The sequence below is a fragment of the Erinaceus europaeus genome, chromosome 17 (assembly GCF_950295315.1).
Source record: "Erinaceus europaeus chromosome 17, mEriEur2.1, whole genome shotgun sequence".
Lineage (NCBI taxonomy): Eukaryota > Metazoa > Chordata > Mammalia > Eulipotyphla > Erinaceidae > Erinaceus > Erinaceus europaeus.
The window spans coordinates 25,746,028-25,768,698 of record NC_080178.1 but is presented as its reverse complement, the minus strand read 5'-3'; the positions used below and the strand labels follow the sequence as shown (position 1 = coordinate 25,768,698).

Here is a 22,671-nt window from a genome sequence, read left to right as displayed (position 1 = left end):
TGTGATCCCTGCCGAGACCCTCGTCCTTCTGTTTGTGGCCACATTCCAGGCCAGAGGTCAGGAGGATTATCCACATCAGACACTCTGAAGTGCAGAGCTAACATCATGGGAGTTATGTCTCCCCCCCAAACTTGAAGCTCCTTGAAGTCTTGAAGTCTCATTACTGAATCACACTGCTCTAGAGGTTCCTAGTGACTTTTAATAAATCCTGTAATTATTATGTAATGAGGGCAGTCACTCCCCCCCCTCATTGTTTCTGTGAAAAACAGCACCTCTTCATCAAGCATACGCATGTATCCAGAGTGTTTTATAACTTTGTTTGGATTTTTCTTAATTTTCTCTAACATGCCTGGTGACTTTTACACATGGAAGCAGCCAAGGTTCAGCGCTAGCACTGCTCTCAGCTAGAGCCGAGCAATGTTCTTGTTTCTCTGTTTCATGAAAACAAAGAAATATATCTTCCAAAGTATGAAATAAACCAGGCTTCTGGAGACATTTGCGGCCATGCCTCATCTTTGTTTTTTTTTTTCACTTCATTAGATTCAAACAGTGACAAAGAAGGTTCTGGTGGCGCCTCCATCAGGTGAGGAGAGCAATGCGACCAGTGCTGTGGTTTCCTTGCTGAATGAGACTGTGATGGAGGAACCTGAAGAAACGAAGGTGGTTCTCACGAAAGGCCTGGAGTTCAAGGATGGCATGAATGTTCTAGGTAGGCATCCCTCAGAAAACCACTCCTCCGCTGACCTCTAGGTGGAGCAGAAGCTCTCTCTGGGGATGGACTTCTCAATCTCTGGGGCTGGTGGCTGAGAGATTAAGGGAATGGTGAGAAGAAAGATCATGTGGGGACATGGCAGCTGGAAGTGTGGAATGGGGAAAGGGGGACTCCTGTTCATTAGGCACGTTCCCTGCATTTCTGCATGGTTGTTGGCAAGCCGGTTCCTCTGACTCTTCATTCATGAAGTCACACAGCTAGTTCTCTTTATTCCTTAAGTACTTTGGGGGTGGGTGGGATTTGCACTGGTGTCTCAGTGTTGTGTTTAGCAGGGGGATGGCTCACCAGGCTCTGACAGCCTGTGAACACAGTGCTATCAGAAGTGGAAAGTGTTGAAAGTGGTGCTCAAATAATCTTGTCAAAAGGAAACTATCTTGTTTAACTTTCTGGGGTCCCAGAGAGTCCTTTCCCCTAGCCTAGGTCCTTCCCCTCACCTTCCCCTGAGATATGCCAGTCTAAGAGTTCTTGGACTATGCAGCTGGACAAACCAGGTTTGAGAAACTCACTAGTTTTCTGACCAAGGGCAGTTAAACAGTTTCTCATTTGTCAAGTGGGGATAGGGTTGGTGTTTCTCTTGTAGATCACTAAAAAGATTAAAGGAGATGTGGAGAAAATACAGTGGCATCAATCTTTATCTCTCCATGTGAAGTATCTTGTTACAATTTTGGTTAGAGAACTGAGGGGCCCACTAAGGAAGCACAGCCCCCGACAATGAAGAGAGAGATTTCTCATTAATTTGGGTGACTCCAAATTGTCCAGTTTATTCCCCACGCATTCATTCCACCATTAGAATGATGACTCCAAAAGGAGAGAGACAATTGACCATAAACTTTAAGAAAAGGGTAACGTGGGAGGAGGAAATATGTTGATCTGAACACACCAGATGTCTGTTGACTATACTAGAACTGTAGTCGTTCCATTTTGCCATTTAGGAAATCCAGTACCTTTGTACCCTTAGTAGAGTTGTTAGACTATAGACTATCTAAACATAAAATTTTAACTGGGTGCCCTATTTCTTCTAAATTAGATAACATGAGTCCCCACTCATCCAGAATAATGGAGACAGAGGCAGAGGGAGCAGGATTAATCAATCCCCAGGAAAGCCTAAATTTAGTGAGGGATCCTTTGTGTTTGACCTGGCAGGAAGTGTGGGGGGGAATGGGAAGGCAGGATTATGTGGGGATAAGCAAGAGTGAGGGAGGAGATAAACTGAGTTAGTTGCCAGGAAATGGTGGATCAATAAACACTGTTGACATTCAGTGGGCATGAGAAGCAGAAAGAGAGAGGAGAAGTGAGAGAGCAGCTCTAAGGAAGACGGACTATTATGTCAGCACCCACCCCTGTAGTTAAATACCCAGTGACATTCACACTGTCCAGGTAGCTGACCCACTTAAGACCTTCCCCATTCTTCTTACTCCCTCTTTGCAGGTCAAAACTGAAAGGTCCAAACCCTATGGTCAAAATGGCCCCAAATTATTCTGCACACTGGAGGAGATTGAGTAATGGGGATCAAGGCTTTGCAGTGTATCATTCAGGAGACTTTTGTGGTCATTGCCAGAGTCTCAGTCTCGGTGGATTCTGGGAAGTCATGTGACCTTTGACTGTACCAGGGAGTTTCAACACAATCCACTGCTCTCTCAACCCCAGCAGCCAAGTCTAAGAGAGCTTTGTTCAAGTGGTCCCAGTGAGTGAGTTCAAAAAGACAGTGTTTACAGAGGGAATTGACAAACAGGACATGGGTTTCCAAGAGCAGATTGAGGTGCTAGAAAGCCAAGGGAAGTTAGACTGTTGGGAAACTTCCCACTTACAAATTATAGCTGAAATAGGGTTCTTTCCATGGGCTTCCAAGTGCAGAAATAGTGGCTTTATTTCTTATTTTTTGGCTTTGGAAAGTCCCAAATGGGACTTACGTTGATCAAGAATCAACATAAGTAAAGATAAAAGCCCTGGCTCTGGTCTCCTTTAAGGATTCATTTCTCTCCTAAAAGAAACTCCAGAGCAGTATTTGGACTCCTCTAATCCCAGTTGCTTAAATCAACTTCTTTCTTCATCCCTGTGTTTCTGTTGTGAGGGGGGAATTTTTAAATTCCAGTTCTTGGGGATAACTGTACACAACAGGAACCTGCATGTAATAGAGAGGGACTGGAAATTCAATCTGTTTGTTGATAGCGACAGGGTAGGTGTGAGGAAGAGGAGGAGGAGAACACAGAGTGACTCATACTTCAGGTTTAAAGAAAATGTCAGAAAATAAAAAACAGGGAAAGAAAGGGAAAACACAAGATAAAACTTGGACTGGGTGGGGTGTCCCACACCAAAGCAAAGGACTCTGGGAGAGGACAGGTCATTGAGGTCCTGGTGCACTATGGTGAAAAAGCCCCTAAGTTGGGCCTGGGAGTGTTTCAAAGAGACCTGTCATGGAAAGGTGAGCAATTGTACTCATGTCCCAGCAATTGCATTGCAAAAATATGTCCTTCCCAATAAGATCATTTGGGAAAATAATAGTATACGAGGAGAGTAATGTGTGTATTTTTAAAAGCCTTAGTATCCAGGGAAGCAGGAGGTGGTGTACACACATTACTATCCAAAAGGACACAGGTTCAAGTGTCCTACCTACAGGGCAGATTCTTCATGAAAGGTGAAGCAGAACTGTAGTTGTCTCTCTTTCTCTCTTCTTCTCTAGCTCCTCCCCTCAACTTCTGTCTGTTTCTATCCAATAAATAATAGCAAATAATTAAAAAGCTTCCATATCCAATTGATTTTTTTTTTGAGAAGATAACTTGTTTTAGGTTTATTAGTAACTAATTATATTGAGATGAGAATGGTGGCGGAGTAATTTAAGCTATTAACTAGAATGTGAAGAAACACTAAGATGTTTTAAAAGTTAAATTTGAAACATCGTTTTATAAAATTAAAGCTGTAAGAGCTATACCATTGTAAATTTAATAAGATTAAGTCAACCATCTTTAAATCAATAAAAAAAAAAACTGGCTTTAAAATGTGCAGAAGAAAGAAAGCAATGAAGGAAGAAAGAAAAAGAGGAAAGAAGGAAGAAAGGAAAGACGGAAAGAAAAGCAAAGGAAAGAAAGAAAAGGAGGATTGAGTGGCGGAACACCTGATTGAACACACACGTTATAATGTGCGAGGACCGCGGCCCCCACCTGCAGGGGGAAAGCTTTGCAAGTGGTGAAGCAGTACTGCAGGTGTCTGTCTCTCTCCCTCTTTCTCTCAATTTCTGGCTCAATCAAATAAGATAATAATTTTTTTAAAAATAGGAAAGAAAAGAAAAAAATGTCAGATGAGCAGGCAAAAGATTCTACAACCAAAGGGAGCGAGGCTTTAATTTAGTTTGTTTAAGTGGTCAGAATTTGAACCTCAAGATTGCCAAAAATGGGTTGCAGGGGGCACATTGTGATTAATAATCAGAAGTCCAGGTGAACCTAAGGCAATAATGTGGACCTGTGTTACCAATGTAATGTGGACCCTGCCCTTGGGCAAATCTGCAAGAGACTGAGACTGCTAGTGGAAAAGTTAGAAAGGCGTGTGATAGGGAGATAACCTGCTGGAGACAGAAACTCTAGGACTAGTTTTGAAGGAGCTAAAGGATAGTGCAGGTTCATGGGGTGCAGGTGCAAAGAACAAGGCAAAAACCACCCCACCGCAGAAAGAAGATTCAAGGCTGAGTATTGGCATATTCAGCACCTATTGCAATTTAATGCTGACATCAAGTGTGGCACCAGAGCTCCTCAGATCTTTCCCACCTGGGGTTAGGATTGATCTTAGAGACTGACTAAGGCCAGGCAGCGGCACACCTGGTTAAGCACACACATTAGAGTGTGCAGGGACCCAGGTTCAAGCCCCTGGTCCCCACCTACAGGGGGAAAGCAGCTTTGCAGATGTCTCTGTCTCCCTTCCTCTATATCTCCTCATCTCCTCTCAATGTCTCTGTCCAATAAAAATAAAATACTACTACTAATAATAATAATTGGGAGCCTGGTGGTGGTGCACCTGGTTAAATGCTCACATTACAGTGTGCCAGGCGCTGCTGCCCCCTTTTCAATTTCTCTCTGTTTCTACCTAATAATAAATAAAGTTTTTTTAACAGACTGGAGATAGAGCTGAACTTAGGGGACAGTTATGTAATATCAAGGGAAGGAAGAAGAGGACTAGTGAGTAAAGATGTAGTAAAAATCATGTTTGGGAGTCGGGCTGTAGCGCAGCGGGTTAAGCGCAGGTGGCGCAAAGCACAAGGACCGGCATAAGGATCCCGGCTGGAACCCCGGCTCCCAACCTGCACAGGAGTCGCTTCACAGGCGGTGAAGCAGGTCTGCAGGTGTCTGTCTTTCTCTCCTCCTCTCTGTCTTCCCCTCCTCTCTCCGTTTCTCTCTGTCCTATCCAACAACGACAACAACAATAATAACTACAACAATAAAACAACAAGGGCAACAAAAGAGAATAAATAAATAAAATAAATATTAAAAAAAATTTTAAATCATGTTTGACCTTTATAGAAACCTCATTTTTAAAAATTAAAATGAAATTTTTTGATCAATTTGAACATGAAAAGAGTTATGATGAGCTAGTAAATAACAGTATAGATTAAAAACAAAACTAGTTTCAGTTGGGGTTTTCCATCTGCCTAGGATTTCTCATTAATTTTCTTTTCTTTTTTAATAGCATACTTCCTCTCTTATTAGGCATGTAGCAATTGAAAAAACAGTTTTGTGTTTAGGATTTCTCTAGAGTGAAAATAACCAGACATGCATTAATTTGGGGTAACTCTGAACCAATATAGATGCAATCCTGGCAGAGATTTTGTTTTTGGCTAATTGGTTTCTACCATGTCAACACTGACTCCACAGTTTGCATGATAATCCCAAGTCCTAACAAGCTTTCCATCACTAATCTATGTACTAATGGAGTCTGTTTATACATGACTTCATAAGCAAGGCCGAGAGAAAGAATACTTTTTAGTTTAGAGTGAAAATTGTTTCCTTTTCTTTAAGGAATCAATACTGCTTACAGTTCAGCTCATTTATGTAGAAAACGCCAAGGAAAGCCGTAATTACCCAGGGAAGAGTTACTTTCAGTATGGACTATAATGCTTTTGGACTTTTTAGTGCCAAATTCTTAGAATAATGGGCATGAGAACTTGGCTCAAGACATCAAGAATGGTAAGGAACAAGGAAGCAAAAGCCTCCTTTATAATTTGTTTTTCTGTGTAATGTGATTCCCTCAACAGGTCTGATAGGGTTTTTCATCGCCTTTGGCATTGCCATGGGAAAAATGGGGGAGCAGGCCAAGCTGATGGTGGAATTCTTCAACATTTTGAATGAGATCGTAATGAAGTTAGTGATCATGATTATGTGGTAAGTGGACTTGTTTTTGCTTCACACTGATGGGGGTGGGGATGGGGATACCAGGTTTTGGGGTTTCTAGATGATATTAAAATCCTTTTGGAAGAGTGTAGGAATGAACCAAACAAAGTACTTTCTGAAAAGATGGGGATAGAGATGTAAATCTCTTTTGGGGGGAAGTTTTTTTGTAAAGATTAAAAAAAATGGGTTGGAAGACACTGACATGTGGGCAGGTCCTATCTGTCACATGTTTGTTTCACAGGGTTTGTGAATTAAGAATGGGCTTTATGTTTTTTGTTTTTGAAATTTTTCTTTCTTTTTTTTGGTAATTTTTGTTTATTTATCTTCCCTTTTGTTGCCCTTGTTGTCTTTTTATTGTTGTTGTAGTTGATGTCATCGTTGTTGGATAAGACAGAGAGAAATGGAGAGAGGAGGGGAAGACAGAGAGGAGAAGAGAAAGACAGACACCTGCAGATCTGCTTCACCGCCTGTGAAGCGACTCCCCTGCAGGTGGGGAGCCGGGGTTCGAACCGGGATCCTCATGCCGGTCCTTGTGCTTAGCGCCACCTGCGCTTAACCCGCTGCGCTACCGCCCGGCCCCCTGGGCTTTATGTTTTTATTTACAAAACATCAAAAGAAGAAGATGACAGAACAGAACAGGAAAATTATATGAAATTCATATTTAGTGGACACCAATAAAGGTTTTTTTAATTTTTAAAATGTATTTATTTTCCCTTTTGTTGCCCTTGCTGTTTTCATTGTTGTTGTAGTTATTGTTGTCATTGATGTCACTGTTGTGTGATAGGACAGAGAGAAGTGGAGAGAGGAGGGGAAGATAGAGAGGCAGAAAGAAAGATAGACACCTGCAGACCTGCTTCACTGCTTGTGAAGCGACCCCCTTGCAGGTGGGGAGCCAGGGTCTCGAACCAGGATCTTTATGCTGGTCCTTGTGCTTTGCACCATGTGCACTTAAACCGCTGTGCTACCACCCAGCCCCAATAAAGTTTTTTAAAACACAATTTGTTTATATATTGTCTAGGTTTGCTTTGGTACTGTGCAGGAAAGGTAAATAGTTGTGACTGAAAAGATGTGTATAGCCTACAAAGCCCAAGATGTTTACTACTTGTCCCTTTTCATAAAAGTTTCCTGATCTCTACTCTGGAAGGCAGAGAGAGAGGTTGTCAAAACCAGTGAGGAATGTTGAAATTGAATCAGAAAGCACTAAAATGAGCCAGTGGAGAATCTGGAATGGCCCAGAGTATGTAGATGAACCATAGGTCTAATATTTTGATGTCTCTCACACCAATAATTATCCAGAATTCATACAGGAAGAAAAAGAGGTATCTCTCAGGCCATGTAAGCAAAAATGAAATGAAAGATGATTTATTAAGACTATTACTGTTGGGAAATCTGGGTCCCACCTTCTATTTTTACACAAGAGAAAACTGTGCTCTAGGGTCACTAAATCCTGAAAAACTATCATTGAATGATTTTCTCTTGTATGCTAAGAGGTAACGATAGATATCTACCACAAATCAAATGTAACCTCAACAACCCTGCATCAGGAAGATGTTATTACTAGTATTATTCCCACTTTATAAAAAATGATGAGACTTGGCGAGGTCGATGACCTCACTATGATTATATAGCTAGAGAAAGGAAAAACTGGAGTTCGTATCGAGAATAAAATTCCTGATGCATAGAGTGTGTTTATTAAAACCAAGTTAGCTTCATTTCATGTGCTTATGCCCAGTGGCTCTCAAATCTAGGCTAGCTCAGGAGAGTGTGTCTGTATCAGACAGAAAATTTTGTACATCTATTGGTTTGAAACCACTGTGATAGTCCTGTGTGCCTACCCAGAAACACTTAAAGCCATTGTTAGAACATACCCCATATGTTTTCTATTTGCTATAGGAATTCTAGGTCACAATGTCCCCATGTCTGTGTGTTCCAACCCTGCCCATATTCTCCCTCAATCCTTGTCTGGTTTTCTTTGTGATTCTCTTCTCTCATTTCTTCCACCCAAAATTCTCTCTTTTCTTTCTTTCATTCCTCTACTCCACTCCCACTTTACAAAGGCAAATTCCTGTCTTCACAAGGTACATCCCCATGATGTGCCTGTGGCAGATTCTTCTTAAGATTTCAGGACTGAATGGGCTACCAAGGCCCCAGGCTTTCAGATCCTTGTAGTTGTATGAACCTTATTTAATAGAACAGACTTGCTCACATCACTGCTGCATTATACTTTTAAAACTTGGAAGGAATGTTAATACAGTAATATCTTTTTTAAAATATTTATTGCTTTTTGTTGCCCTTGTTTTATTGTTGTAATTGATGTCATTGTTGGATAGGACAGAGAGAAATGGAGAGAGGAGGGGAAGACAGAGAGGGGGAGAGAAAGATAGACACCTGCAGACCTGCTTCACTGCTTGTGAAGTGACTCCCCTACAAGTGGGGACCTGGGGCGTCGAACTGGGATCCTTATGCCGGTCCTTGCACTTTGTGCCACGTGCACTTAACCCACTGCACTACGCCCGACTCCCATACAGTAATATCTTATTTTGATTACCGTACAGAGTCTTCAGCTTCCCAGGCAATACTTGATTTCTGAATGTTTCGTGTGTGAATATTGAAGGTCACATGCTGTAAAAGTGTGCTTCAAACCATTTAGATTTGTTCTGTGCTTGCTGGGATTTTAAATGATGATACGCAAAGCAGAATCAGCCTTTTGTTATGAAATAGCAGGCTCTACCCTTACTTCCCAGAATCTCTTTTTTTAAATGATTTTTTTAAAAAAATTTATTTATAAAAAGGAAGCACTGACAAAAACCATAGGATAAGAGGGGTACAACTCCACACAATTCCCACCACCTATTATTATTTATTGGATAGAGCCAGAAATCGAGTGAGTAGGGGGATATATCTAGAGAGAGAGAGAGAAAGAGAGACACTTGCAGCACTGCTTCACTACTTGCAAAACTTTCCCCTTGTGAGTAGGGCCCAGGGGCAAGAACCCTGGTCATTGAACGTTGTGCAACCAGGTGTGCAACCAGGTAAGCCACGACCTAGCCCCCTACCCACCCCCTCCCAGAATCTCTAGGAGAGTGAGCATCCTTGCTTTAAACAGATGATTCTATTGCTGTATTATGATGCCAGTGACGGGAGGAGTGCATGAAATTTCCTTTCTTTTTTTTTTTATAAATATTTTATTTATTTATTTTCTCTTTTGTTGTCCTTGTTGTTTTTCGTTGTTGTTGTAGTTATTATTGTTATTGATGTTGTCGTTGTTAGATGGGACAGAGAGAAATGGAGAGAGGAGGGGAAGACAGAGAGGGGCAGAGAAAGATAGACACCTGCAGACCTGCTTCACCGCTTGTGAAGCGACTCCCCTGCAGGTGGGGAGCTGGGGATTCGAACCAGGATCCTTATGCCGACCTTGTGCTTTGCGCCACCTGCGCTTAACCCGCTGAGCTATAGCCCGACTCCCTATGAAATTTCCTTTCTATAGCTGTACCAGTATCATTCCCACTGAAGCTGTACCAGCTTCTAAAAAATCAGATGAGTCAAAGGATAGAGAATAGCCTCCCTTTTCTCCAGGGAAAGAGGGTGGTGTGGATTAAGATGCTCTCTGTTCATGGAAACCCAAACTCCTAAAGATTTTGTAGCTCTGGAGATAAACAGCAATTCTAAGTAAGAAATAAAATCTACGAAGTGGATCCTGACAGCTTCTCTGTTATCTCATCCAGGCAGTCAGGATCATGCTATATGGCACAAGGGGCTAATTCTACACATTTCTTTCATTCTTGTGCTTGTCAGTATCAACATTTGAATAAGATGCCTAGGGAAGTTCTAGATCAGATTTCTAACCTCTCTTTGATCCCTCAAAGCTTATATATTCAGAATACCAGTATATTCCCTCTGTGTTAATAAGGGGTAACAACATTAATATGACTCTCAGAAGATTCTTACTATTCTAATAGTAATCCTTATTAAATTATAACAGTCATTAAATTCTTAGTACATTTCAATTACTACACTGAACTTATTTATTATTAAAAGTATCACAATAGTGATTGTCATTCTATTATAACTAAGATTTGCCAGTGCCCTGATATATGCTTAATGCTACTTTAATTACTTTGCATGCACTAACTCAGGCAATCTTCACAATAGGACCTCATAAAAATAATTACATTTGGTAACTGTATTTCCCAGATGAGGAAAGTAAGCACATAGCACCCCGCCCAGTTTAGTCTGAGTAATGGGAACTGTACAGATTGACTTCTAATTCCACTTCTGCTCTGACTTCAGACTGGATTAAATCCAAGACCTTCCTATTACTAGCTAGCTGTGTGACTTCCAGGCAAAGTAAGCACACCCTAAACCCCAACATCCAGATCTGTTAAACAGCTTGTTTTAGAATCCAAACCATAATGTTACTGAGATATTAATATAAAGTTGTGATCAACAATCAACTACTTCCTGTGCAAGCACTTGATATGAATTGTTACTGTTGCTATTTGTGATAAGTTATTATCAACTAATCTTTATCCTTTGCTTCCCTGTGTTCATTAAGATTTCTCTCTCTTTTCTCTTTCTTCTTTTTTATTTTGTATAACTGGGGCCTTGTGTATGTGTGTCTTCACAACTCTGAACCACTTCCTTTCATTCTGATAGACAGAGTGGGAGAGACAGAAAGAGGGAGTCACTACAACACAGAAGCTTCTCTTGTTGACCTCATATGCTGTCGGGGCTCAAACTGTGCTGCACATTGAGCAAGGCAGGCATCCTACCTAGTGAGCCATCTCTCTCGGACTCACTGTGTCTTTAAGAACCCTCCATGGTCCTCTTAATTCACGAAGAAAAAGAGAAAAACATTAATTTATGTTTTTTTCTTCACGAGGTTTCACTGCACTGACGTGACTTTTTCAGGAGAGAGAGAGAGAAAGAGAGAGAGAGAGAGAGAGAGAGGCAGAGATAAAGAGAGAGCAAAAGAGACCATAGCATCAAAGCTTTATTCAATGTAGTGGGGGCTTCTCTTGAACCTTGATCATGCACTAGGTGTGATATCTTTAATATATATATATTTTCTTTATTTTTTTAAAAAATATTTTATTTATTCATGAGAAAGATAGGAGGAGAGAAAGAACTAGACATCACTCTGGTGCATGTGCTGCCAGGGGATTGAACTCAGGACCTCAGGCTCAAGAGTCAGTGCTCTATTCACTGCACCACCTCCTGAACCACACTAGGTGTGATCTTTATCCTTATTATTTTTTTTTCCAAAATCTCTTCGTTGAACGTCTCTTCCGTTTCTGAGTTCTTGGGGGACCCATCCCCAATTGGTAGGCTGGCATGTGTGACAGAACCAGAATGACATTTGAATAGGACTGAGAAAGTTTCTCCATTTACATTTATTCTAAGCATCTGTCCTTCCATCTGTCCTTTGCCTGAAAGTCCCAATTTAATTACTATAGTGGATTAAGACCAAAGGTCTCCAATAAATTGGAGTTAAGGCAAATGATTTCTAAAGGTTAACCAAATCGCTTCTGCCTTTCATCAGTTGCAGATCTGATTTTATTCCTTGAATCACTGATTTTCAAACATATAATTATCCGTGAGGGTGATCTAGGAGGAGGCATAGCAGATAAAAGACTTGGGCCCACAAGCATGAGGTCCTGAATTCAATCCCTGGCACTACATATGTCAAAGTGATATTCTCTCTCTCTCTCTCTCTCTCTCTCTCTCTCCTTATCATTGAAAAATAAGTGAATTCTTTCAAAAATCACCCAGGGAATCTTATTTAGAATATAAATACCTCAAAGCTTGCTTCAGGAACCTTTATATTTTTTACTAGTGTTTTACTAATCATTAACAAGATAGCAAGATAACAGGTGTACAATCTCATACAATTCCTACCACCAGAGTTCCATATCCCATCCCCTCCACTGGAAGCTTTCCTACTCTTTATCCCTTTGGGAGTATGGACCAAAATTCATTATGGGGAGCAGAAGGTACAAAGGCTTCTGTAATTCCTTCTTTGCTGGACATGACGTTGGCAGGTAGATCCACACTCCCAGCCTGTTTCTATCTTTACCTAGTGGGGGAGGGCTGGGTTCTGGAGGGGTGAGACTCTGGAACACATTGGGAACCTTTCTTTTTAAAAAGTTTTCTTAAAAAAATTTTTTAAAAAAGGTTTTTTTCTTAAATTAATGTATTACTGAATAGAGAGAAAGGAAATCAAGAGAGGTGGGTTGATAGACATGGAGAGAGAAAGAGAGATACCCGCAGAACTGCTTCACCACTCATGAAGCACAGATGGAGAGTTTCAGAAGCCTTTCTAATTCTCTGGTTATATGGTGGGTCCATGCAATCCAGACTATCACCAGTCTGACCAGTTGACTCTGGAGCAGGCATCTGAATATATAAGCACTGAATTCTGGCTATATTATATTGTGTTCTGTGACTAAGGCTGTCTAGTAGAATGCAGACCTAAAAGGGGAAACTTCATGAGAAGTTTAGGCTGATGAAACCTGAGATACAAAGTGAACAGAGGTGGGGGCTGGGTGTTAACACACCACAGTTAAGCATAAGGACCCATGCAAGGATCTTGATTCAAACCCCACTCCCCACCTTTGAAGCAGGTCTACAGATGTCTATGTTTCTCATCCCTTCTCTGTCTTTCCCTCCTCTTTCAATTTCTCTCTGTCCTATCAAGTTAAAAAAATTAAAAAAAAGGAAGATATGGCCTTTAGGAACAGTGGATTTATAGTGCCAACACCAAGCCCCAGCAATAACCCTAGAGGCCACAAAAAAGAAAGAAAGAAAGAAAGAAAGAAAGAAAGAAAGGAAGGAAGAAAGAAAGGAGAGAAAGAAAGAAGAGAAAAGAAAAAGAAAAAAGTGAACAGAGGCAAGAGTGGGTGAAGCAATATTCCAAAGAAAACACTTGGCAGGTCAGTCCTTAGTGAATCAGTGAGTTTGAAAAGAGTGCTCAGAAATCAGGATACAACCAGTGTCAAGGCAATGTGGCAGTCATTGCTTCTCCCCACACTATCAATGGAGTCCTCAGCCTCTTCACTCATGTTGTTTTATGCCATTGACTGTGTCATCTCAGAAGCTTTGTTTTTTAAAAAATATTTATTTATTCCTTTTTGTTTCCCTTGTTTTATTGTTGTAGTTATTATTGTTGTCGTTGTTGTTGGATAGGACAGAAATGGAGAGAGGAGGGGAAGACAGAGAGGGGGAGAGAAAGATGCCTGCAGACCTGCTTCACCACCTGTGAAGCGACTTTACTGCAGGTGGGGAGCTGGGGGCTCGAACTGGGATCCTTACGCTGGTCCTTGAGCTTTGTGCCACATGCACTTAACCCGCTGCACTACCGCCCGACTTCCATCTCAGAAACTTTGAACCCTATGCTTTGGCCCTTTCTTTTCTATGGATTGTTAGCTCTAAGAAGCTAATTCATTAATGAAAACTCAGACCCTGAGAAGCTCCAGCAGGTGCAGGGAAGTAATGGCCCTAAAAGATATTACAGAGCAAAGTCTCTTTTCTTATCTTAATTAATGTTTATACTAGTTAGGGTGGCAGTTAAGCTTATGGATATGTACTCAAATGCATCCTCTAAGCAGGCTGTACAGTTGTCCTTTCTTGGCATTGAGACTTAAAAACATATTTTCCCCTCTCTATTCCAATAAATCACTTTCCTAGAAGAACAAGAAAGTGCAATGCCACCCCCAAACACCTTGTAATTGTGTTTTCTGGACACTACTAAAAGGTGATTGATGCCTAGGACAGAATTTTTCTTTTTATACATGAAGAAAAATGTCTGTTGGTTCTATCAGGAGGTACATTGTGCTCAGTCACTTACAACCCCACTGAGCAAAGAGCCGGGCCCTGAGGCTGGCCCTCTCATCTGTGCGATGCTGTGTCTGGTGCACCAGGAGACTATAAAATGGAAGAATGTAAAGGTGTGACTCCTTAAGGCGTTCACTCCCACCCTCAGGGAAAGGAGGAGCGGAGCGAGCGAGCAAGGAGCGAGGGGACAGCAGCTATGCTAATGTTTTAACTAATTAGTGTCAGTTACAAATCAGCTCTTTCTGGAGAAAATTCCTCCTGAGGAAATGTTTCAAGCCACAGTGTGGCTTGTGAAATGTTTCTGACAGCCTTGTTAACTCAAACCTGGTTCAATAAGCATGAGTGTGGAGGACACAGGACCTATGTATGAAAACAGAACCACATACAGCAGTTAGGGAGCTAATGGTACTGACAGACTTGCAGAAGGGATTTCTCACAGTGACTACCTTACCACTGCATGTTCAAAACTGTGACCCTCTTGCCAACCCCGTGAGGCTGGAATTAGCCGCTCTAAGCCTCCATTTGAATATCTATAAATTGGAAATAAATCAGCAACCAAGGTCAGATAGTTGCTAAGTGACTGCAAAGCTCCATGTCTTGCACAGTGTAATATGACCCTCATCTATCCTGGCCACCTTGTCTTCAGCCCAGGCAGGACATGCTATAGACACAATTGCAAAATAACCCCAACTCATTCAGTTGTTCCTCTCCATATCCTGTCTGCCTTATCCCCGCTGGGAACTTTCTCCAGGATTTCATGTTCCTTGCTGTCTTCCTCTCAATTGTGCCCATCATTCTCAATGAGGTAGCATCCTCACACAAAGGTTTTCATTTTAGTCAGAAAGTCACAGTCCAAACAAGTTCATGCTCCTACACTACCCACCTGGTTGATCAAGAAACAGGAATGTTACCAAACATGCAAGAAAAAAATAAAAACTGCTCAACATGAAAGAGAAGATGTGTAGTTTCCTTAAGAGTGAGGACAACCAGACTTTCCTGGACATACAGCTCCACCAATGTGTCCTGGAGCTCTGATTCCCCAGAACCCTGCCCCACTAGGGAAACAGAGAGGCAGGCTGGGAGTATGGATTGACCTGTCAACGCCCATGTTCAGCGGAGAAGCAATAACAGAAGCCAAACCTTCCACCTTCTGCATCCCACAATGACCCTGGGTCCATACTCCCAGAGGGTTAAAGAATAGGAAAGCTATCGGGGGAGGGGATGAGATACCGAGGTCTGGTGGTGGGAATTGTGTGCAGTTGTACCCCTCTTATCCTATGGTTTTGTCAATGTTTCCTTTAATTAATAAATTTTAAAAAGAAGAGTGAGGACAACAATAAACTGTTTCTAAGATCTCTATAAAATAGTAATATAGAATTGAAACTGCGTTTATACAGGACACATTGGTACATGCTAAATTGTCTACTCATCAACAAAGAGTTGTGATTACTAACTCAAAGGAAGTGGTTTGACTTGATGGGGCGGGGGGGGGGGGGGATCCCAGCACTACACAGATCTGAGGTAGTTTTCGGCCCACTCCCTGGTTTCATGGTCTCAGATTGATTATTTAACTTTTCTGAACCTCAATTTCCTCATTTGACAGATACCTAGATTATAGGACTGTGGTGAGTGTATGTGAAGCTATCATCACATTGCTTTAGACACAGCCGAGGGAGCTAGCACTGTTGTTCGAATAAAAATGGAAAGAGATGCCTCAGTGCGTTTTCCTCTGAATGTTCTCTGGCTCAGTTGGTTTTCTTGTTTTGATGTTTTCCTCTTTTACACTTTCTCAGTCAGGCTTTCTTATTATTTAACTACACTTCTTTCAAGGCAAAGCCAAAACAGATTTATGAACATCATCTTTTAGAGTTGAACAAAACTCTAATGTACTTTATTGAGAAACTCAAAGTTTATTCCCACTTTTCAAGGAAGGAGTTGTTTCAAGGAAATCAAACAGGATTCTCAAAGTCATAACCTATGTGTCTCTCAACTTTTACTCGGTGCTTATCTAAGAGATGGTAAAACTTGTGTCTGTGATTTCTAAGAACTGCCTTTACAGCAAAGTTTGCCTTAGAATTTCCCATCAGAGCAGGGGTCACCGAATCCATAGGAGAGGTTGCACAGAAGGCATTTACTCTGAAGTAAAGCAAGAGCATCAGCTGAATCTCCTGACCAACCCTCTTTGAAAAAAACATAATTGTACAGAGTTGTGAAGAGTTTTCTCAGAGTGCAGTGCATAGGAGAACCCATATTGAAGTTCCAAATTCCATATTGTTCTCATCAATGCTTTTTTTTTTCCCTGCCTTTTATGTTTTTCAGGTACTCTCCCCTGGGTATAGCCTGCCTAATTTGTGGGAAGATCATTGCAATCAAGGACTTAGAAGTGGTTGCTAGGCAACTGGGAATGTACATGATCACGGTGATTGTGGGCCTCATCATCCATGGGGGCATCTTTCTCCCCTTGATTTACTTTGTAGTGACCAGGAAAAACCCTTTCTCCTTTTTTGCTGGCATTTTCCAAGCTTGGATCACTGCCCTGGGTACCGCTTCCAGGTAGAGAACACAAGAAATCACCTTTCTTTCTTTCTCTCTGCTCATTCCTTTTCTTTCTGAACCATTTGTCCTTCTTCTCTTGCTCTTCCTCCTCCTCTTTTTTTTCAAAGCCCATCTCCACATCAAAAAACTCAATGAGAGCACTTTTCACAACATTAGAATCTTTTTGAAGCAATGGACAGTTTCCATTTTTTGATTCCTAGAAACTTTTGGCCTTCTGATGAACATTTTCACTGGCTTGCATCGGTAGTGGAGCTGGCTCTCCAATTTCCAGACTGAGTGCATGGCAATAGTCCGCATGCCTAATTTGCCATATGTATCATTAGTTTTGAATGTTTTGCAAAAGGGTGTGACAGAATGCCATTCTATTTAAGAAATTCTGTGATCTGAAAAAAAATTGGAATTGCAAAGTGCCACCCTTTTGAAATAATTTTTACAAAGTCAGTGAGCTTTTGCAGGGAAATAGCAAAAGTTAGATGGGATTTTTCAAATTAACCCTCAGTCAGTCAAATCACTGACCTCCGTGTGACCCTCCAACTGCCATTGATTCTGAGAATATCAGGCTGATGTTATTTTCACTTGACATTAACTGAGAATTAGTGCCCCCCTTCCTTTTTTTTTTTTTTCAGCCTGATCCCAGTGTCTTAGAAGTCACCACAGACTCCAGAAATGGGCAGAAGAAATTTATTTATTATGTCATTTAGGACTGAACCTAACAGAATAAACACATGCATTAAGGTGACAGGCAATTTAGAATTTCAAAGACTTGAGTATTACTGGATCAGCCTGCAACAGCTATTTGTTTTTGCACATGTGTTCTTGGGCCTCAAATTAAAAGGGCGTTGTAAAGCATGTGACAGGGAGGCAGGCAAACTCTGCAGCTCTTAACTCAGTCAGTGCCCGCGCCACAGGTCAGCAGGCCCTCGTGGGCAGAGCCCACATCCGAGCTCTGGCAGTGTGTGTGACTGTTCCAAGTGGCTGCTGTTCCAAGCTATCAAGCCACAGTCAGGGTTTCCTGAGCTCACAAGCCAATAGTGACTCCTGGGAAGCCAAATTACATTTCTGTCTTGTACATTAATGAGAATCAGGGGCGAAGTGGTGGCGCATCTGGTTAGGCACTCAAATTAAAGTGTGCAAGGACCCAGGTTCAAGCCTCTGGTCCCCCACCTGCAAAGGGAAAGCTTCACAAGTGGTGAAGCAGGGCTGCAGGTGTCTCTCTCTCTCTCTCTTTCTCTCCCTCCCTATCTTCCCCTCACCTCTCAATTTCTCTCTGTCTCTATCCAATAATAAATAAAAATATTAAAAAAGTAAATAAAAGTAAAAATAAATGAATAAGAATCTAGTTTCAGTAGACTATCTCAGGGAGAGAAACCGTGAAGTATATATCGCAATTATCCTATTGCTTGATGATAATTGGCAGTGAACTTCAGTTAGTCGTGACAGTTGTCTAGCTTTCCAGTTATGACTATACAAATATTGTAAGCTGCTATTTTTTTACTTCCTAATCTTTCACAAAATTTTGATCAGCGAGTACAGATTTCACTACTTTTTTAATTTGTGTACTGAAGCAACACTAATTAATAATATTATTATTAAATGCTAAATATATAGTAAATAAAATAAAGTTTCAGGTAGACATCGTTGTAAATATCCATCTAACTATATAAAGTTCACAGTGTAAAGTCTCCTCAAGCCTTCACCATATACTTGACCCCTTTGCCCAGTTGACTCAGCACCCTTGGCCACTGTTTTTTTAACTACATAGTCATACATTGTGCAGCACTACAGGGCGGGCGCTACCTGCAGCATGCCATGTACCTTTAAGGCGTGCCTGTTAAATAGCGCTGCGACAAGCATCTTTGCATGTACATCTCAACAAAGTTATCTGATGAACCCCTCAGGGAATATTTCTAGAAGTAGAACTTCTGAGTCCAGTGGTGAGCACATTCGTGGTTTTAAGACGAATGGCCAGGTGACTATTCAGAAAAGTTCACTGGTTTTGTTTGCACACCGCCAGCATATACAGGTGCACCATTCTTCACCTACTCAGCAGCACTAGGTTCTGGAGGGCACTTTAATTGAATCCAATCTCAGTGGTGAAAAATGATCTCATTAAGTTTCTATTTCTTTGATTCCTAGTGATGGGAGAAGCCTTTTTAAACTGATCCTCCTTCACCTCCACCATTCTGTTAACTGTGATTCTTCCTTTCCTGGGGTTGGGGAGGGTAATTCATCTTTTCCTGATTGGCTTGCATCTCTTTGACGTATAAAAATATTAACTCATATGTTACAACTGTTCCTCTGTGCTTGATATTTGCCTTAAAGACAGGAGTATTGTTAATTTTTTTGTCACAGAAAGTTTTAAATTTGTAAGTTATTGGAGTTATTGGTATTTTTCTTTAGTATTTAAGTGTTCAGTTTTGTTCAGGAATATCTTCATCACAGATTATAAAATGATAGTTCATGCTTTTTTCCCCAACACCTTAATGGTTTTGTTTCAAAAAATTACTAACTTGTCTTTGTAAGTCTAGACAATTATCCTGGTACTTTTGTAAGACAAGGTAAAATTTAAGGGTATATGATTGACTCAAATTCACATTTAACTCTTAGATGATTTTAATTTAGACAAAATATCTGATCAGAGATGAATGTGTAGATTATCTAGCCAAAGCAATAAATTCTAAGCCTGTCTCTTCTCCTGCTTTATATTTATTATTTCTTAATTTGGTAGAACATAGAGAAATTGAGAGAAAGGGGGAAGACAGAGGGAAAGAGAGAGACATGTGTAGCACTGCTTTGTCGCTTGTGAAGCTTCTCCACTGCAGGTGGGAACCAAGGGCTTGAACCTGGGTCCTTGCTTATGGCAACATGTGCACTCAACCAAGTACACCACTTCCTGGCCCTCTCCTGCTTTCCCTACTTACCCTTTATTTCAGGGGAAAAAAAGAAATAGTGCTTTCATTCTTTGTCTGAAAATGTGACTTTTGCCTGGCTGCAGAACTTCTTGTTTTAAACAGTGAGCATGGCAGAGGTCACGTACTAAGAACTACCTCAGAGTTTCTTTGCCATTATGACCACAAATACAAAATGCCCAAGCCTTAGATTACATGGGGACTTAAAGGAACTTAGACCCTCTTTAAGATGCAATGTCTGTCCTGTAGAGAAGTTGAGGATATTTTTGTGCCCAACCAATTATTTTTCTCATTTTATTTAGTTGACTAAAGACTCTTTGATGACATTTTGGGAAGTGAATTGTAGTAATAAAAATCAATGTATTCCAATCTTCCTAGAAGTGTCATTAAACTCATACCATAGAGGATCCCAGCTGTCTCCCACAGCTGAACTGCTATTTCAGACCAACCATGAAGCCATGGCAACACTTCAAAAGGACTAGTAAGGCTGGGGAAGTGGAATGGAGGGTGAGAGAGAAAGGGGCACGAACATCTCATTAAAATAGGAGAGTTTGTCAGTTAGGTAAGATGGCTTCCTGTCATGTAGATGAGACTAGATCCCTAATTTCTCTCCTGAGTTTATAAGACATTAGTAATGGAAGATCTGGAAACATTCATTTATTCTCCCTTTCCAAGACTAAGAAGGGGGCAACAGATCCTTGAAAAGGCTTGAAATCACAAATAGTAATTTTTTGTTAATTAATGAGATGACTCTGGCTTTCTCAGGTTATTCTTTAGAGCTTATAGGCTAGTGATTTGATAAGATGCAGATTTAGGCAACCTTAATTTTAGATCTTCCAGTTCCTGGGTTCTGAGTAGACCCTGGAATCTACACTTTATTTAGTTTCCTAGAAGTTTATGTTTCTCTTCCATTCCTTGAGAAACTAACACCTCTGCAGATATCTATGTCCATCCGGGCTGGAGTCTCAATTCTGACCAATAGAAGGAATCATGACTAAAGTTGAAAATGCAAAGGAGGTAAAGTACTATCTGATTGGCATCCTTCAGATTCACTTTGATAAGGTTTAAATAAAAACATTTCTAAAACGAATAGATCACAAAGTTTTCCTGTGACAACTTACATGTGCTACATCCTTTTCCATTTTAAACTTTGAAGCAAATCCATCTCCCCTAATATGTACCTCTGTGTCCACCTGGAGATAATATTCTGGCCTTCAGCAATCCTTTTCTTACAGTTCTCCTCTTGAGGAAGATCCATGGTTATGTCAGGAGTTCTGATCTTGGAAGCTGGGTCATGTGGTCAAGATTTCCCATCCCATGCCTGGGAGGAGTTGGTGGTGAAGTCACTCCATATTGAGTTTTTTATTAACTAGAGAGCGCATGCCTTTGTGCCCTATGTCATTGGAATGACAGTAGAGTTGGGTGGTAATCATATCTCAGGGAGTTGAACTGTTGGTAAGGGTCCCCACTGAAATGCTAGAAGCTTTGGTTCTTGTTAAATGTGTTGAATGTGCTAGCAGACACAAGTTGGAGCAACTCCCAGGGGCTGGACACAACCCATGCAATCATTGTGTAGGAAATAGCATAATGAGCATGAAATTATGGGTCATTCAGAAATCTCTCATTCAATTTACTATTGATAGCAGATTCCTTTTAGACATTTTTTTGAACCAAGTTTATGTGGAAAATCAGACATGCTTCTAATTTAATGCATGATGGAAATAGCAAGCAAAAGAGAAAGAGAATTTGAAGGTTTGTGTAGATTTAAAAAGAACTACCAAAATATTTTGCTGCCTATTAGCATCTTTGATGAGAATGAATTTGAGCCTCCAAATCACAGGGTTTTAATTTAGTTCCAGACACTGTTTTTGTGCATGTCACATTGCTAGACTGGAAGAAAAGAACTAAGACTTCGTGGGAGCATTCCATTCCATGTTTTTGTTTTTCTTCTCTAAAGTGAACATAACTCTTCTCTCTCTCTCCTCATTCTGTCAGTGCGGGAACTCTGCCAGTCACCTTCCGTTGCCTGGAAGAAAACCTGGGGATTGATAAGCGTGTGACCAGATTTGTCCTGCCAGTTGGAGCAACCATTAACATGGATGGTACGGCCCTTTATGAAGCAGTGGCCGCCATCTTTATTGCCCAGATGAATGGTGTTGTCCTAGATGGAGGCCAGATTGTGACTGTCAGGTGAGTGTAGGGGGTGTATCAAAGCATGAAAACAAGCATTCCCCTTGTCTTCTTCCACACTAACTCAGTTTCACAAGGGTCGCTTGAATTTCAGTTTTTCTGACAGAATGGCAATAAAAGAAACAGCAGAGAAGAGGCCTTATTGCAAACCCAAAGAGAAAGGATTATGGCAGGAAAGAAGCTGGTTCTTTAAGTGTTTTTTTCTGTGTTCCATGCATATGAAATTACTTCTGAGACTTGATATTATTTGATTTTTAACAATTTTGGGGGGTTGCAAGATAATTATTTCTAAGCCAATTTATGAGAAAGCACAGATGCTGAGGACTATGGTAGTGTTTCCAAGGCAACACTGTCAGCAACGAGCCAGCAGGACATTATATCTGCTGACACTAGAACCTGTTTTTCTTTCATTAAAGCATCCTCCTTCAGTATTCCAGGGGGGCAATGACAGGGCTGGTGAAATACTGGAAGGAAGAGTTCATATACATCACCTATACCACTTTATTACAAATAAATAGTGAATATTTTTTTATTTTACTAAAGCCATTTTTCCCCATATGTAGTCACCATTGAATTAGTTCAGAAAGAAATTTTTCCAAAGAGGGCATTTAAACCACATTGTTCCCCATACCTAACCCTTACATCGATCAATTTATCTAATCTTCACTACCACCCTGGCAGACAGGTTCTTGTCTCAGTCATCTGGGGCTATTGTGACAAAATACACAGACTGGATGGCTCAAACAACAGGTGTTTATTTCTCACATTCTTGAGGCTTGGAAGCCCAAGATCAAGGTGCCACCAGGTCCTGCTCATGGGGAATGTCCTCCCTCCTGGCTTCAGAGAGTTGCCTCTCCACCATGAGCACATATAGTCTTTCTTTGGAACATGGAGATGCAAAGCAAGTTCTCTCCCATCTCCTCGTAAAAGGGCACTGGTCTCATCATGAAGGTGATACCCTCATGACATCTCAAGCATTGCTTCCAAATACCATTAGGAACTCAAAATGATTGTTTGTCTTCATTTTTTGTATTAG

The 22,671-nt window shown here is 40.9% G+C and overlaps 2 protein-coding genes across 10 annotated transcripts in view; both read left to right on the top strand.

Moving 5' to 3' along the window:
• Nucleotides 1–22,671, top strand: part of LDLRAD3 (low density lipoprotein receptor class A domain containing 3) — an 852,030-nt gene that overhangs the window by 440,076 nt on the left and 389,283 nt on the right. The window lies entirely within an intron of this gene.
• The window catches only part of SLC1A2 (solute carrier family 1 member 2), a 157,017-nt gene that overhangs the window by 111,567 nt on the left and 22,779 nt on the right, over nucleotides 1–22,671 (top strand). For all 7 annotated transcript variants that reach the window (XM_007521822.3, XM_060176605.1, XM_060176602.1 and 4 more), the window contains 4 exons: nucleotides 541–709; nucleotides 6,012–6,138; nucleotides 16,300–16,533; nucleotides 21,441–21,635. In XM_007521822.3, coding sequence (XP_007521884.1) covers nucleotides 541–709; nucleotides 6,012–6,138; nucleotides 16,300–16,533; nucleotides 21,441–21,635 — 725 coding nt within the window. The remainder of the gene's footprint in view (nucleotides 1–540; nucleotides 710–6,011; nucleotides 6,139–16,299; nucleotides 16,534–21,440; nucleotides 21,636–22,671) is intronic.